The 14056-nt window shown below is 56.3% G+C and overlaps 1 protein-coding gene across 1 annotated transcript; it reads right to left on the bottom strand.

Moving 5' to 3' along the window:
• Window positions 1-77: 77 nt before the first annotated feature.
• On the bottom strand, window positions 78-13278 carry STIM1 (stromal interaction molecule 1; the record flags this gene model as incomplete). Its single annotated transcript, XM_042830516.1, has 6 exons — window positions 78-182; window positions 837-1004; window positions 3211-3388; window positions 6170-6347; window positions 12107-12222; window positions 13126-13278. Coding segments are annotated over 6 exons (898 nt in total), but the record flags the coding sequence as incomplete, so codon positions are not given.
• Between the last annotated feature and the right edge of the window lie 778 nt (window positions 13279-14056).

Genomic DNA, 14056 nt, shown 5'->3' with positions numbered 1-14056 from the left:
CTCCAAGCCAAACAAGCCCAGTTCCCTCAGCCTTTCCTCATAGGAGAAGCAGGGACAGGGAGGACTTGAGGAGACACTCACTTTGCAGTTAAGATTTTATGATCCACGTCATCTAGAGACGAGCTGTGAGCAACATGAAATGTTCCAAACAGAGTGTTGCGCTTCTTCTTAATTTTTTCAGCCTGGAATGTTAACAGAAAGAAGGAAAGGTCAGAGGAAGACGAGGACCTTGTGTTTCCTCCTGGACAAGAACATCCTGGAGGGGCTGTGACAGAAATAGCCCTGCAGCTGCTGGCACACGTGTGAATGGTGTGAAATGTGTTTCAGGACAGGAGGGTAACCCCCAGCCCATGGGCTGAGCAGGGAGATGCTGCTCTGCACCCCCAGCCCTGCGGCAGCCCAGAAGTCAGAGGGACCCAAACCAACTGCTCCATGCAGAGAAGGGCTCTCCCAGAGCCTGCCCTGGCCTTTCTAAGGCTAGAACTATCACATGTCACGTCCATCATAACAGTGCAGTAGGGCAGAGGGACTCCTGTGAGCTGTCAGCTCTTCTGCACCCATCCACAGAGCTGAATGCATGTTACAGCAGCTCCCCTGCAGCTCTCAGCTCCTCGGCTGGCACAGAAAGCTTGGAACGACTGGGAATACAGAGAGGGTGATTCATTGCTACAGTGCATGTGCTCATAAGAAAAGGTGCTGCCTGAGCACGTAGGACAGCCAGAACAGGGGCTGTGCACATGGTGTGAGGGCACAGAACACACCGTGCAGCTTCCATTCCCAAACCTTCCCCCGGGCAGCGATGGGCAGATCTCAGAGCAGCATGCTGAGATGCTCACCCCTTCCTTGGCCACCAGGAGCTGCTTTTCCGCGTTCTGCTTCTTGATGTTGTAATACTGCACCTCCACCTCGTGGGTCAGCTGCAGCCACTTCTGCAGGGCCTCGGGGGCAGCCCAGCTGCAGTGTGATTCCAGCTCCTTCTCGGCGTTCTTCAGAGCCATTCGGACCTGAGGAGAGGCAGCAGTGCTGTGTTATGGGAAAGGGAATGGCTGCTGTGCTGCACCAATGGAATGGGGGCAACGGGGGGGCAAACAGGAGCCAGGGCTGGTCCAACATTTGGCTCACACCGACCCCACGCAGTGCCCAAGGAGGCTGTGGATGCCCCAGCCCTGCAGGCATTCAAGGCCAGGCTGGATGTGGCTCTGGGCAGCCTGGGCTGCTGGTTGGTGCACACAGCAGGGCTTGGAGCTGGATGAGCGCTGTGCTCCTGTGCAACCCAGGCCGTGCTGTGATATCTGCTGCCTGTTGCCTGCTGCATGCTGCCTACCATGTGCTGTGTGCATCACATCCATCACAGGGAACGAACCCAAACAGGGTTTATATGGTGTATGCTCCCCTGTGATGACCTCCAAGGTCCCATCCCGACCATGAAGTGGCACTTCATAAAGCAATGAGTGCCTTCTGACCCTGTGCTGCGTGGTCACCCCTTGGGCACAGCAGGACCCATTGAGGACTGATTTGCTGCAAGCAGCCCAGCCCCAAACACTGAGCTCTCAGCACCACTTGCTGCGCTCCAGCACGAGCTCCCAACCCCACAGAACCATTTTAGTCATAAGAACCAACGGGTGCAAAAGAAACTCTGGGTTTAATATCCACGGCATCAAACAACCAGACGAGTTCTACGGTCAGTGGGGTGATGGGTTACTGTGTGTGGGGGACACTGGGATGGTGGCTGTGTTACAGGCACACGGTGGGGGCAGGAGGACGATGCCAGTACTCACCCTTTGGAGGCATCCCTCATGAAGGCCTCTGAGAAACAACAGAGAGGGGAAGTCACCTCTAGCTGGCAGCTTTCCCGAGGGCAGGAGTGGTGGAACGGATGAGTGCCCTCGAGTTGGCAGCAGGTGGGACAGGAAGGCTTGGAGAGCTGTGCACCCCATAGAACGGCCCCAGTGCTGCTGTGCAGCTGGGCACTGAAGCTCAGTGCGTTCGTGGAGAGGTTGTGTGACAAATTGGGATCCTGGATGGGGCCTGAGGGCATCAGAACTGCTCTCACTCCAACCAAGAGGAGGAAGGAATCTTGCCGCACGGCTCCCTGCTGGCCGAGCGCTGACCTCTCCCCACCCAGTGCAATGCCTGGGCTCTGCTTTCCTCTCCTTCCTCCTTCCAGGTGGAGTGGATGGGGGCCGGGTTGGGGCACACAAACACCTCATGGCACTGTGGGGCACACGGTGCTGCCTCACATTATTTCTGTTGGAAGTGATCTGTGATCACATCAGGTCACAGCACAGCTTTCCCTCGGGTGAAACGGAGGGGCAGCTGCATTTGTGCTTTGGGCTGTAAAGCTTTGCAGGTTTGGGCACCAGGTGGTTCTGAGGCACAGCTCCCACGCCTCCCTTCGCTCCCTGCTGCTGAGCCACCATTAGCAATGCTGTTTATTTCCATCTCTTCCCTCCAGCCCTTGTTGGGGCTCCCTGGGCTTTTAGATGTTGCATTGGAAGCCCTTTCCCTGACCTGTGATGCATCACTCAAACAGTGCCACACAAATGCATCGCTCGCACATCACTGCTGCCAGCATCACACACAAAACTCTCCCCAGGTCTGCATTTCCAGATTCATTTGGAAGGAAGTTCTCTTTGGACACCTCTGGAGCCAACGGCAGAACAGCTGCCCCACATCTCTCCTAAACCCACAGATGGAAAAGAGAGAGAAATCTGAAGGCTGGTGCTTTGGAAGGGGATGGTGGGGTGCAGCTGCAGGCCAGGCAGCATTCCTGCCCTATGGGGCAGCTCCACAGCCACCACCTCTCCCCCAGTCACTGCAGGGATGTGATGGAAGGGCCAGGTGACATCAGGTGGCTCTGAGCACTGATGCAGCTGTGCTCATTGCAGGCAGTGGCACCAGGTCTACTATTGGTCTGGCATTAAGTGGGGAGGTTGGTGGCGCTGCATACGGTGGGGGGGGTTGGAGCTTCATGATCCTTCCAACCCTGGCCATTCAGTGATTCTGGGGGCCCCCAGGAATCCCCTCCAGCTCAAAGCATTCTGTGATTCTCTGATTTTTTCCTCCACGAGGTAGGAAAAAGCAAAGGCAAAAAGGTGTTAGGAGCAGCACGGCACCGGGCTCGACGGCAGGCAGGCTCAGTGCTGGCTGCATGCTGCTCCTATGGCATGCCACGTGTGAGTGTTTGTGCAACCACGGGCCACCCCTCACCTGCTCCAGCTCCTGCTCTGCATACTTCTGCCTGCTCAGCTCATTCTCAGTGCCCTCCCGCAGCTCTCGCAGCCGATGCGCCTCCTGCTTGGCGATGCTGATCTCGTCCTGCAGCTTCTTCTCCAGGTGCACCTTCTCCACCTCCACGGAGCGATGCTCTTCCTGGGCCTTCTGCAGCCTGCAGGACAGGGAGATGGGAGCCGTGAGGAGCAGGGGGCGCCGTGCACAGGAGCCCTTGGTGGCCACGCCATCGGCCCCTTCCTGTTCACACTGCGCCAGCGGCCACCACAGCTGGAAGGCTGAGAAAGCTCACCGTGCTGAAAGGAAATGGTCACAGATGGAGCCACCTTAGCTGCGGCTGCTCCTGCCCTCCACACCCCAATGGGCACAGACAAAAGGGAAAAACGATCCTCAGCCACAAACCTGGCTCTGTGCAGCACGCAGGGGCTGTTCTGCAGCCCCGCAGCAAACGCTGAGCTTGTAGCGTGCTCAGCCCAGGGATGTGTGCAGCACGAGCAGAGCAGGGAGAATGGGGGCACTGAGCACACAGCAGAGCACCCAGCAAGGATGCACTGAGCCTAAGAGCAGGGCACAGAGCAAGGATGCAGAGAGCAATTAAGGTCTCTGCATGAGCAGAGCACAGAGCAAGCACTGAGTACAGAGTGGAGCACAACGCAAGGACGCACAGAAGCTGTGAACGGAGCACAGGGCAAGGATGCACTGAACACAGAGCAGAGCACAGAGCAAAGATGTGCAGAGCAGAGCAGAGCACAAAACAGGGATGCAGAGAGCAGAGCACAGAGCAAGGATGAGCAGAGCAGAGCACAAAACAGGGATGCACAGAGCAGAGCACAGAGCAAAGATGCACTGAGCCCATGAGCGGAACACAAAACAGGGATGCACAGCAGAGCACAAAACAAAGATGCACAGAAGCAAGAGCACAGAGTAAGGATGCACTGAGCACAGAGCAGAGCACAAAACAAGGATGCACTGAGTCCATAAGCAGGGCACAGAGCAAGGATGCAGACCCAAGAACCCTTGCTCTGCAGGCTCATCCTTGGCACCCGGACAGCAATCGACAACAAATCTGGCCTCTCAGCAGCCATGATGTTGGCTCTCTTCTTGGAAAAGGTTTATTTTCAATTTACAGCTCTGTTGAGAAACTCCAGTGTTTTTCTTCCCAATTAACAGAGGTTTCTGCCAAGGCGTTCCAAGCTTTCAGATAAACCCACGCTCTCTGCCCTGAGCTCATTGCTGAAGCTCTCCCACAGTAGGGCCGTAAGAATTCCAAACCACCCAAATATCTCTATTTAAAGGAGAATTTTCCCCATGCTATGATGCAGAATTCCTTTCATAGGAGATTTATCCTCAAGGCAATTTCCAAGCGTGCACTACCATTGCATTTTCCCTTCCCACTGGCTTTTGCTCACAGCAGAGCTGTGCTTTCTGATGCTGGCAGTGGACAAAGCCACCCTCTGAGCCCTTTGCATGCAGTGAGCTCCAGGATGGAGGGCAGCACTGCGTTGTGCCATGGGCACAGATGGACCTACAGCTCAGCAGCACATCAGCAGAGGGATGTGCTCTGATGTGAACTTATCTGCACAATGGGCCACTCGGGGGACTGGGAAGCATCAGTGCTCATGGATGCTCCCAAAAGATGAGCCACAAATGGCTCTCAGTGTCTGTGTTCCCCTCCCCAATCTCCAGGAACACAGCAGAGACAGGAATAGCAGCAGCAGCAGCAGATGGGGCCGTCCTGCAGATGTGCTCAGCACTGAACTTCCATCAGTGGGAACAGCCTGGTTTGAGGTCCAAAAAGGAGCTCCTAGCAAGCAAACTGCTGAACAGAACTGCCTCACTGGTGCCCAGGCCCATGGGGACCAAACCTGAGAGCTGGGATGGGAGGAACCTGAGAGCATCCAACGTGGCCAAGTGTAGGATCCTACAGCTGGGGAGGAACAGCCACAGCAGCAGTACAGTCGGGGCTGAGCTGCTGCACAGGGGCTCTGCAGAGAAGGACCTGGGAGTCCTGGTGACCAGAAGGTGGCCGTGAGCCAGCAGTGTGCCCAAAAAGGCCGATGGGACCTGGGGTGCATTGCATGGAGTGTGGCCAGCAGGGCGAGGGAGGTTCTTCCAACCCCTCCAACCCCTGCACCTCTGCGATTCTGTGCTTAGGTTGGGGCCTCCTCACCTGGTTCTGAGCTCAGGTTCAGCTCCCCAGGCCCAGCTGCTCCTTCCCAGGTGCCCCCCCCAGCACAGCCCTGCCCATCCCCTGTCTTGCATGATGCCATGGATGAGCACCGCTGCGAGCGGCGGCTGCAGGAGCTGCACACCCAGAGGTTCCCTGGTTCTCCAGGTTATGTCCTGGCTGTGATGGAGAACTCCACAAAGCCGTGTGAAATGAGCTGTGGATTACAGCCTGCTCCCTTGGCAGGCAGACAGGAAAACCCTTCAAGTCCAAAAGAAAGCAGGTCACACATCTGCAGTGCTGACGTGGATGTGCTGCGCTGGGCACCGCCAGCCTGGTGCACCTCTAAGTGCCCTCTCATCATGCAGATACCAACTGATGTGATCACAGAAAGGCTTTTCAACACCTCCCATGCATGGATGGCTCCCAAGGGGCTGCCAGGCAGGGCAGCAGCCTTCCCAGATGACAACAAGCAAACTGGGTTACTTCCCATCCTTTAAGAGGCTCTTTTATCCAGAGAGGTACAGATCTGCGTTACAGTTCTGTGTGTTTGGGGGAAGTCATGCAGTAATAGAATGGCCTGGGTTGAAAAGGACCACAATGATCATCAAGTTTCAACCCCCTGCTATATCCTGGGTCGCACAGACCAGGCAGCTCAGGGTACCCACACTGCACTGAGGGGGAGAGCTGCAAAGAGAATGAGGTGGGAGACCCCAATGAGGAACAACCAGCAGCAAAGCCAGCAGCCGATGGGGGTCACGCAGCTCTTACCTCTCCTGCAGGTCGTGGAGGGACTGCTCAGCCCTGTGGAGGCCCTCCAGGTCCTTCATCATCTTCTTCATGTGCTCCTTGGAGTAACGGTTCTGGATGTAGGCAAACCAGCAGCCGCCCACCCCGATGACGATGGACACCACCAGCATGAAGTCCTTCAGGTGGTTGTGGCGTGTCACTGCCAGAGAAGGAAAGGCTGCTGAGGGCACGGAGTGGGGAGGTGGTTTGTTTGCCTTGGGGGGTGCTTTGAGCTGGGACATTTAACATAATGCCACCACCCCCCCTATAGCAGGTGGGCTTTGGAGCTGGAGCTCAGGAGCGGTGCTGTGCAGGGAGAGCAGCTCTCCTCCCTCGGTCAGCACTGCAGAGGGGCAGCAGCACAGCCACCATCTGCTCCCAGATTTCATAGGATGACAGCATGGCCTGGGCTGCAAAGGAGCACAGTGCTCATCCAGCCCCAAGCCCTGCTGTGTGCAGGTCACCAACCAGCAGCCCAGGCTGCCCAGAGCCACATCCAGCCTGGCCTCCAATGCCTGCAGGGATGGGGCATCCACAGCCTCCTTGGGCAACCTGTGCCACTGCCTCACCACCCTCTGCCTCCAAAACTTCCTCCTCACATCCAACCCAAACCTCCCCTGTCTCACTTTCAAGCCATTCCCCTTGTCCTGTCACCACCCACCCTCACACACAGCCGTTCCCCCTCCTGTTCATCCGCTCCCTTCAAGCACTGAAGGCCACCATCAGGTCTCCCTGCAGCCTTCTCTTCTCCAAGCCAAACAAGCCCAGTTCCCTCAACCTTTCCTCATGGGAGAGCTGCTCCAGCCCTCTGCTCATCGATTTTCCCTGCACCCCTCTGCTCCTGTGCACACATCTGCATTGGGACAGCACAGCGCAGAGCAGTGCAGAACTGGCCCAGCTCTGAGTCAGATCTCCGTTTATTTCTGTGTCTGCTCCATGTGTGCTTATTTTAATGTGGACCAAAGAGCCCTTCAGGGCCTCGAGTTCATCTCTGCTTCCTTAAAACACAAGCTTTTTTGGGAGGGGAAAAAAAACACCAAAAACAAACAAGCCATAAAACATCCTCCCTCATAATGACTGAGCAAGCATAGGGCTTTCACTTCCCCTCCCTTCCATTTGTGAGCACTTAAGGCTTTCAGAGCACACAGCATCAGCTTGGCACAGCATGAGGGAGTGCTGGTGTGCATCCCTGTCTTGGGACAGAAGGGCACACGAAGGCAGAGCTGTGCCTTCAGTGGGAGGATGGCTGCCACAGCAGCCTGCTCCCAGCATGGAATGGATCTGTTCCTCCATCTCCAGCGCACGCCCTGCTGCTCTCTGCTGTGCTGGGAGGAACCCATGGGTGTAAAGGACACGAGAGTTCATCCTCTCCCCTCCTAAGAGCAGCTGCTGAGCAGTCAGCAGCAGCACCTTCAGTCCTAAAGAAATGCCTCATCATTTGGAGCTGGGAAGCACCAACAGTATTTATAGCCCCCCGAAATCCCAGGGGAAGGAGGAACAATCCCTCCTCCGAAGAGCAGCACAGCTGCACGGGGACGGGGGGGGTCACCAACCAGAGCTGTGGGGATGTGGGGTGGCTTGGGGACCCTGGAGGGCTTCTCCAGCTTTTCACAGAATCACAGAATCACAGAATCACCCGGGTTGGAAGGGACCTCAAGGATCATGTAGTTCCAACCCCCCTGCCCAGCAGGGCCACCAAACATCCACATTCAGATCAGGTTGCCCAGGACCCCGTCCAACCTGGCCTTAAACACATCCAAGGACGGGGCATCCACAACCTCCCTGGGCAGCCCGTTCCAGGGCCTAACCACTCTCCTTGTAAAGAACTTCCCCCTAACATCCAACCTCAATCTTCCCTCCTTCAACTTCGATCCATTTCCCCTAGTCCTGCTGTTGTCAGCCCTTTTGAAGAGTTTACTCCCCTCCTGGGTGTAGGTTCCCTTCAGGTATTGATAGGCTGCAATGAGGTCACCCCGCAGCTTCTCTTCTCCAGGCTGAACAAGCCCAACTCCCTCAGCCTGTCCTCATAGGGGAGCTGCTCCAGCCCCCTGCTCATCTCAGTCGCCCTCCTCTGGACCCTTTCCAACATCTCAATGTCTTTCTTGTACTGAGGGCTCCACACCTGGACACAGCACTCCAGATGGGGCCTCACAAGAGCCGAGTAGAGAGGGACAATCACCTCCCTGTCCCTGCTGACCACCCCTCTCCTGATGGAGCCCAGGATCCCATTTGCCTTTCGAGCTGCCAGAGCGCACAGCTTTTGAGGTTCTGTGATTCCATGCTTGTATGAAATCCCTCTATGCCCCCCGTGAGGGGCAGCACCAGCACACACGGCACCCACTGACACCAACATCACTGCCAGGAAGCCCCCCTTCAGCTCGAGGCTCAGTGCAGCCCCAGCAGCAGTGACAGCCCCAGGTCTGTCACCACACACAGCTCTGCGCTCTGATAAATCCCTGCCATCTCTACAGAGCTGAAGCAGAAAAGCCCTAAGATGAGAATCCAGCCTAATTCCTGGTCCGTGCTGCTTGAAATGAGGCCATGAAGGTAGCTTCAAAACGCAGATGGAAAAGCAGATGTGTAATAGCAACAAGCACAGTAAATCTGCTGTTAGGACAGCAAGCCTTGTGTTTGACCTTGGCTCTCCGATGCATTTCTCTTCTAAGCCAACAACAACTGCCATGTGCTGTAAGTGGGAAAAGATGAGGCTGTTAAAGGCTGGCGTCCCCCCAGCAGCACATGACACACACAGCCCTGCTCCCATCCCATCCCTGCATCCCAATTACAGGGACTTCATTACCAGTGACATCCTCTGCCCTCGCTGCACTGTGTCCAAGTGCTGCAGCCTGACCCTGCGTGCTGTCATTGCCTCTCCCACGGCCCTGCCTGCTCCTGCTTCCATCCCTGCCTGCTTCTGGTCCTGCTCCCATCCCTGCCTGCTCCCAGCCCTGCTCCCTGCAGCCATCCCTCCCGTGCATTTGGTGCACACTGCAGCTATGACAACAATGGAAAAACACAGCAAAGCAGCAGGATTCCTCAGTGCTGCAGGCAGACACACGGCATCCCATCTGCCAGGTGCTGCAGCTCCTGGGATGTGTGGGTACCCCAATGGGCTCCCCTGTGTGAGCTGTGTCCTTCTTGCTGGGCTGTGTTACCACCAGAAAGCAAGCAGCCTCGTTCCCAACCTGAGTCATAGAATCACAGAATGGTTTGGGTTGAAGGGAGCTCAAGGATCACAAAGCTCCAACCCCCCACCAATGCAGGGCCACCAACCTCCCCATCTCACAGCAGCCCAGGCTGCCCAGGGCCCCATCCAACCTGGCCTTGAACACCTGCAGGGACGGACGGGGCATCACAGCCTCTCTGGGCAGCTGTTCCAGCAGCTCCAGGCACCTTTGCCTGTGATACACCGCACTCCCAACTCCGCTTGCCCCACTAGAAGATAAGGAACCATCACCTCTCATCCATCAGAAGCACATTAACAGAGGCTCAGCAGAAACTGGCTCAATAAAAAGCACCGCTTAGCAACGTTGACACGGCTTACAAAGATGTGCATCATCTCCTTTAGGGTAACGATGCTGTTTTGTTTGTTTTCAATAAGAGTGACCTTTACCTCCGGGATTGGATTGTTAATATATGGCTGAGAAACAACCAGTGCCAGCTGTCACTGTCAGCACTCTGCCCTGCCAGCAATGGGCTGCACGCTGCCAGCACACACACGGTGCATCCATCCCCATGGGCGCACGGGAGGAGGGAAATCACAGCCCTGCTGTTCTACTCTACCCAAGCTGGGGGGACAGCAGTGCATCCCACACCTCCCCCTGCCCTGCAGCAGCAGCACGAGGCTGTGGCCCAAAGCATCCCGTGCCCAGCACCCGGCGCAGCACCACGGAGCAGCTCCACCTCCTTCTGAAAACACTCCCTTTACAAATTCAACACTAACAAAAGAACCAAGATCTTGGCCTTGGCCCCACTTCCCGTTCCGGATGGATTATCACAACATCCTCTTCCCAAGGAGCAGCTCCTTGGCACTCTGCTGCACATCCATCATTTCCAGTCCCTCTGATCCATGTTTGCAGGTCTGTGTCCAGCACCAGCAGCACCCTGCAAACAGGTCCTGCACTGCCAGCACGAGGGATGGGCAGACAGGCAGAGGTGCAAGCACAGCCTCATTGCTTCCTTAAGGATCAAACCTTCCCTGCTGGGAAGAACAGAGGATCACAGCTGCTCCACGGGTCGGAGCTGAGCAACACGCAGCAGTGGGTGCTGTGCAGTGCCACACCGAGCCCAGGCAGCACTGCAGCTGTTACATCTCACACTAAACTGCAGCCACTGTCACCAACTGCAATGCCTTTCCCACAAAAGGAGCTCTCTGTGCTATTAAACGAGCAGTGCAGTTAATTTGCCATTGTTGGAGAGAATGGATTTTGTCCGTCCCCCTGCAGCACCCGCTGCGCAGTGCGGAGCGTCACCCCCTGCTGCCATCCAGCCCAAAGCAAGCAGCCCACCCACGCTCCCAGATTGCCAACAGAACTGTGGAAAAATGAGCGCGGCGTCAAAAAGACTTCAGCTGCATTTCAGTGCAAACCAGCAGGGGCTCTGGGGGGTCCGAGAACAACATGTGAAGTGCTGGGAAAGGACCTCCAGAGCCCCGCAGCACAAACCCAGGAGCAGCTCCCTACAGCGGCTGCAGCACAGCCCTGCAGCACAGCCCTGTGGCACAGCTGCATTAACAAGGCCAGATGCAGTTTCAGACATGGGAAGAGAAGCTCAGGGCACAGCTGTGGGATGGGTACAGCTGTGGGATGGCACAGCTATGGGATGGGTACAGCTCTGGGATGGCACAGCTATGGGATGGCACAGCTCTGGGATGGGTACAGCTGTGGGATGGCACAGCCATGGGATGGGTACAGCTATGGGATGGCACAGCTGTGGGATGGCACAGCTCTGGGATGGCACAGCTATGGGATGGGTACAGCTATGGGATGGCACAGCCATGGAATGGGTACAGCTATGGGATGGCACAGCTATGGGATGGCACAGCTATGGGATGGCACAGCTGTGGGATGGCACAGCTCTGGGATGGCACAGCTATGGGATGGCACAGCTGTGGGTTGGCACAGCTATGGGATGGCACAGCTCTGGGATGGGCACAGGTAAGTCATTCAGTTTGGTCCCACATCCCCAAAATTGTCTTCTAGGAACCTTGGAGAAAGCCATGAAGGACTGATGCGGGGGTGCAGCCATGCACTGCTCAGTTCTGCACTGCTCTGTGCTGCTGTGTGCACAATTGCAGCTCACGGTGCGTGCCAGGACGGCTGCCCAGCAGCTCCTCAAACACAGAGAATAAGCATTAATCCAAAGCCATTAAAAGCAATTTACTTTGCCATTACAGCGCCTGTGTGGCTGCCAACCAAATTCCTCCTTGGTGCTGGGCATGCCAGCAGGAACTGGGGCAGCTTTAACCACAGGGTCCTGATGGAGCCAGGCCTCAGATACCTCCCCAAAACATCAGTCTTAATGAGAACAACGTGCATAAGCAGGAAGGACTCATAATAACAAGACTGAAGCTGTGAGCCAGGTGCAGTGCATGCAAAGGAGCGCCCCGAGCTGCAGAGATAATCAGAGGGCCTCCAGATCATCAGGAGATGCTCACAGGCAGCTCCAGAACCGGCCCTCCTTCAGCTCGGTGCCATCCCAGCACTCCTCTCCCTCCAGCTGTGCTCACAGCTCAGTGCAAACCCAGTCCTCCAGGACAGGGCTGGAGCCCTGAGCCGACCTGCTGCAGGTTCTGCCTCACTGCAATTACCCAGCAGACTTCATTCAGCATAAAGCCTGGGCCACGTAGCTGGATCTTTGCTGTCTGCCGCTGAGCAGATGCAGCTCCTTGCACTTAAGGAGCTGTGCAGTGTTACTTACAGAGAGGAGGACCAAAGAGCACAGTGTCCAAAGCCTTCAGCTGCAGCTTCTGCCTATGGCTGCGGTCTGTCATCTTCAGGACAGTCCCCATCATGGTGGCATTGTTCACTGCTAATCTGTGAAACGCAAGGAGGAGGCACAGTCATATCCATCCCAATTCGTAAGGGAACAGAAGTGAATAATATGGGAGCTACGGACAGAGAAATGGGGTGAGCAGGAGCAGAGAGCTGCCAGGGCTAAAGGAAGCCCTCAAATCGTGCTGTTTCTGGTGCAGATTTCATAGAATGGCCTGAGCTGCAAAGGAGCACAGCGCTCATCCAGCTCCAAGCCCTGCTGTGTGCAGGTCGCCAACCAGCAGCCCAGGCTGCCCAGAGCCACATCCAGCCTGGCCTCCAATGCCTGCAGGGATGGGGCATCCACAGCCTCCTTGGGCAACCTGTGCCAGATCTGTATCAAACGCAGCATCCCTGCCTTCAGCACCAGAGAAAAGTGAAGGCTTTCCATTCCTCCTGACTGCTCTCACTGCTTCGTAGGCAAACCGAGCTTGTCAGTGCCCTGCTAACCGTGCAGGATAGATGCAGTGGATGCATCTATCAAGCAAATCTACACTGCCAGCTGCTGCCAGCTGACTGTATGGATTGCAGAGCACATTTCTCAGGTGGGATGCAGCCAGTGGAGACCATCCCTGTGCTGAGGATGACGAAGTCACAAAGGAAGCGTGGGCAGAGCGGGGCACTGCCTGGACCTGTTCTGCTCCAGCTCAGGGCTGCAGCTCTGAGCGCACAGCTTCAGGCTGACGATGGCTGTTGTGCAAGCCAGCACAGCAGCACTGACAGCCCCAGCACCTGGCCTACCTCTCCACATGCACATCCCTGCAGTGAAGCCTGCAGCACAGCCAAGCACCCGGAGCCAAGCTGGGCTGGCCCGGGAGTCACCCACAGCTCTGTGCACAGGGATGGATCGCTGCTGCCTCGGCTCTGCTCCATCCCTGGCACACATCCCAGGGGCTGAGCACTGACCTGGGCATGGCGTGTCCGCTCAGCTGCAGCTTTCTGAAGGTCTCCTCGTACTGTGGCAGCTCCACGTAGGTAATGAGCCACTGCACCACCTCGTCGACTGTCCAGTTGTACACTGTGGGCAAGAAACACAGGAGCAGCTTAGCATTATTACTGCTGAAACCATCCAGGCAGCATCAGTGTGTGCAGTAATCAGACCACGTGCACCTCCACCATCTGCCTTCAGCAAAGGGGGAACAGCTGTGGGGTTGGAACAGCAGCATCCCAGCACTGCCTGCTGTATGGAGCAAGCTCTGCAACTCAATGATCTCGGGAGTCTCTTTCAGTCCCTACAATTCTGCGCTGCTGTGATTCCTGGGGAAGGCAGTGAGTCCTTGGACACGAGAAACATCTCCCAGCTCACTGCAGAGCTCAATGCCTGCAGCAGAACCACGGCAGAACGGACAGGAGCAGGGCCAGCAGCTTGGCAGAAGGCTTCAAAGGAAGGTGTCATCTCCAGCAAACTTGGGAACTGACTCAGATGCATGTTAGCAAACTGCCCGAGCTTAAGGAAACTCCCTGTAGTTATCATTCCAAGCCCACAAACTGCAGGAAACTCATTTCTGTGCCATGGGAAGGGCTGGGATGGAAGCCAGCACCCAGCAGGAGCCATGCCCCAGGGCCCGAGGCACTGCTGGGCAGACATGGCCTGCAGGAGCTCTGATTGACCCAAGGCAGAATGCCAGACAGAGCCTCTGCTCCCTGCTGGGAGCCACACGAGGCCTGGGATGAGTTAGCACAGATTCCAGAAGTGTCTTCTGACAGTCTCAAGTTGTGAGAATTGCTGTTGATGACGCTGCTCAGACCCCAGGCACCCCACACCCCAACCTGCCCAGCCCTTCTGCACTGCTCTTCTATGGGAAGCGATGGATGCCCAGCATCCCAACCACATTCA

This window comes from Centrocercus urophasianus, unplaced genomic scaffold, assembly GCF_019232065.1.
Source record: "Centrocercus urophasianus isolate 14NV4802_14NV808 unplaced genomic scaffold, USGS_Curo_1.0 seq_337, whole genome shotgun sequence".
In the NCBI taxonomy this organism is placed as follows: Eukaryota; Metazoa; Chordata; class Aves; order Galliformes; family Phasianidae; genus Centrocercus; species Centrocercus urophasianus.
This window is presented reverse-complemented; position numbering and strand designations above follow the sequence as displayed.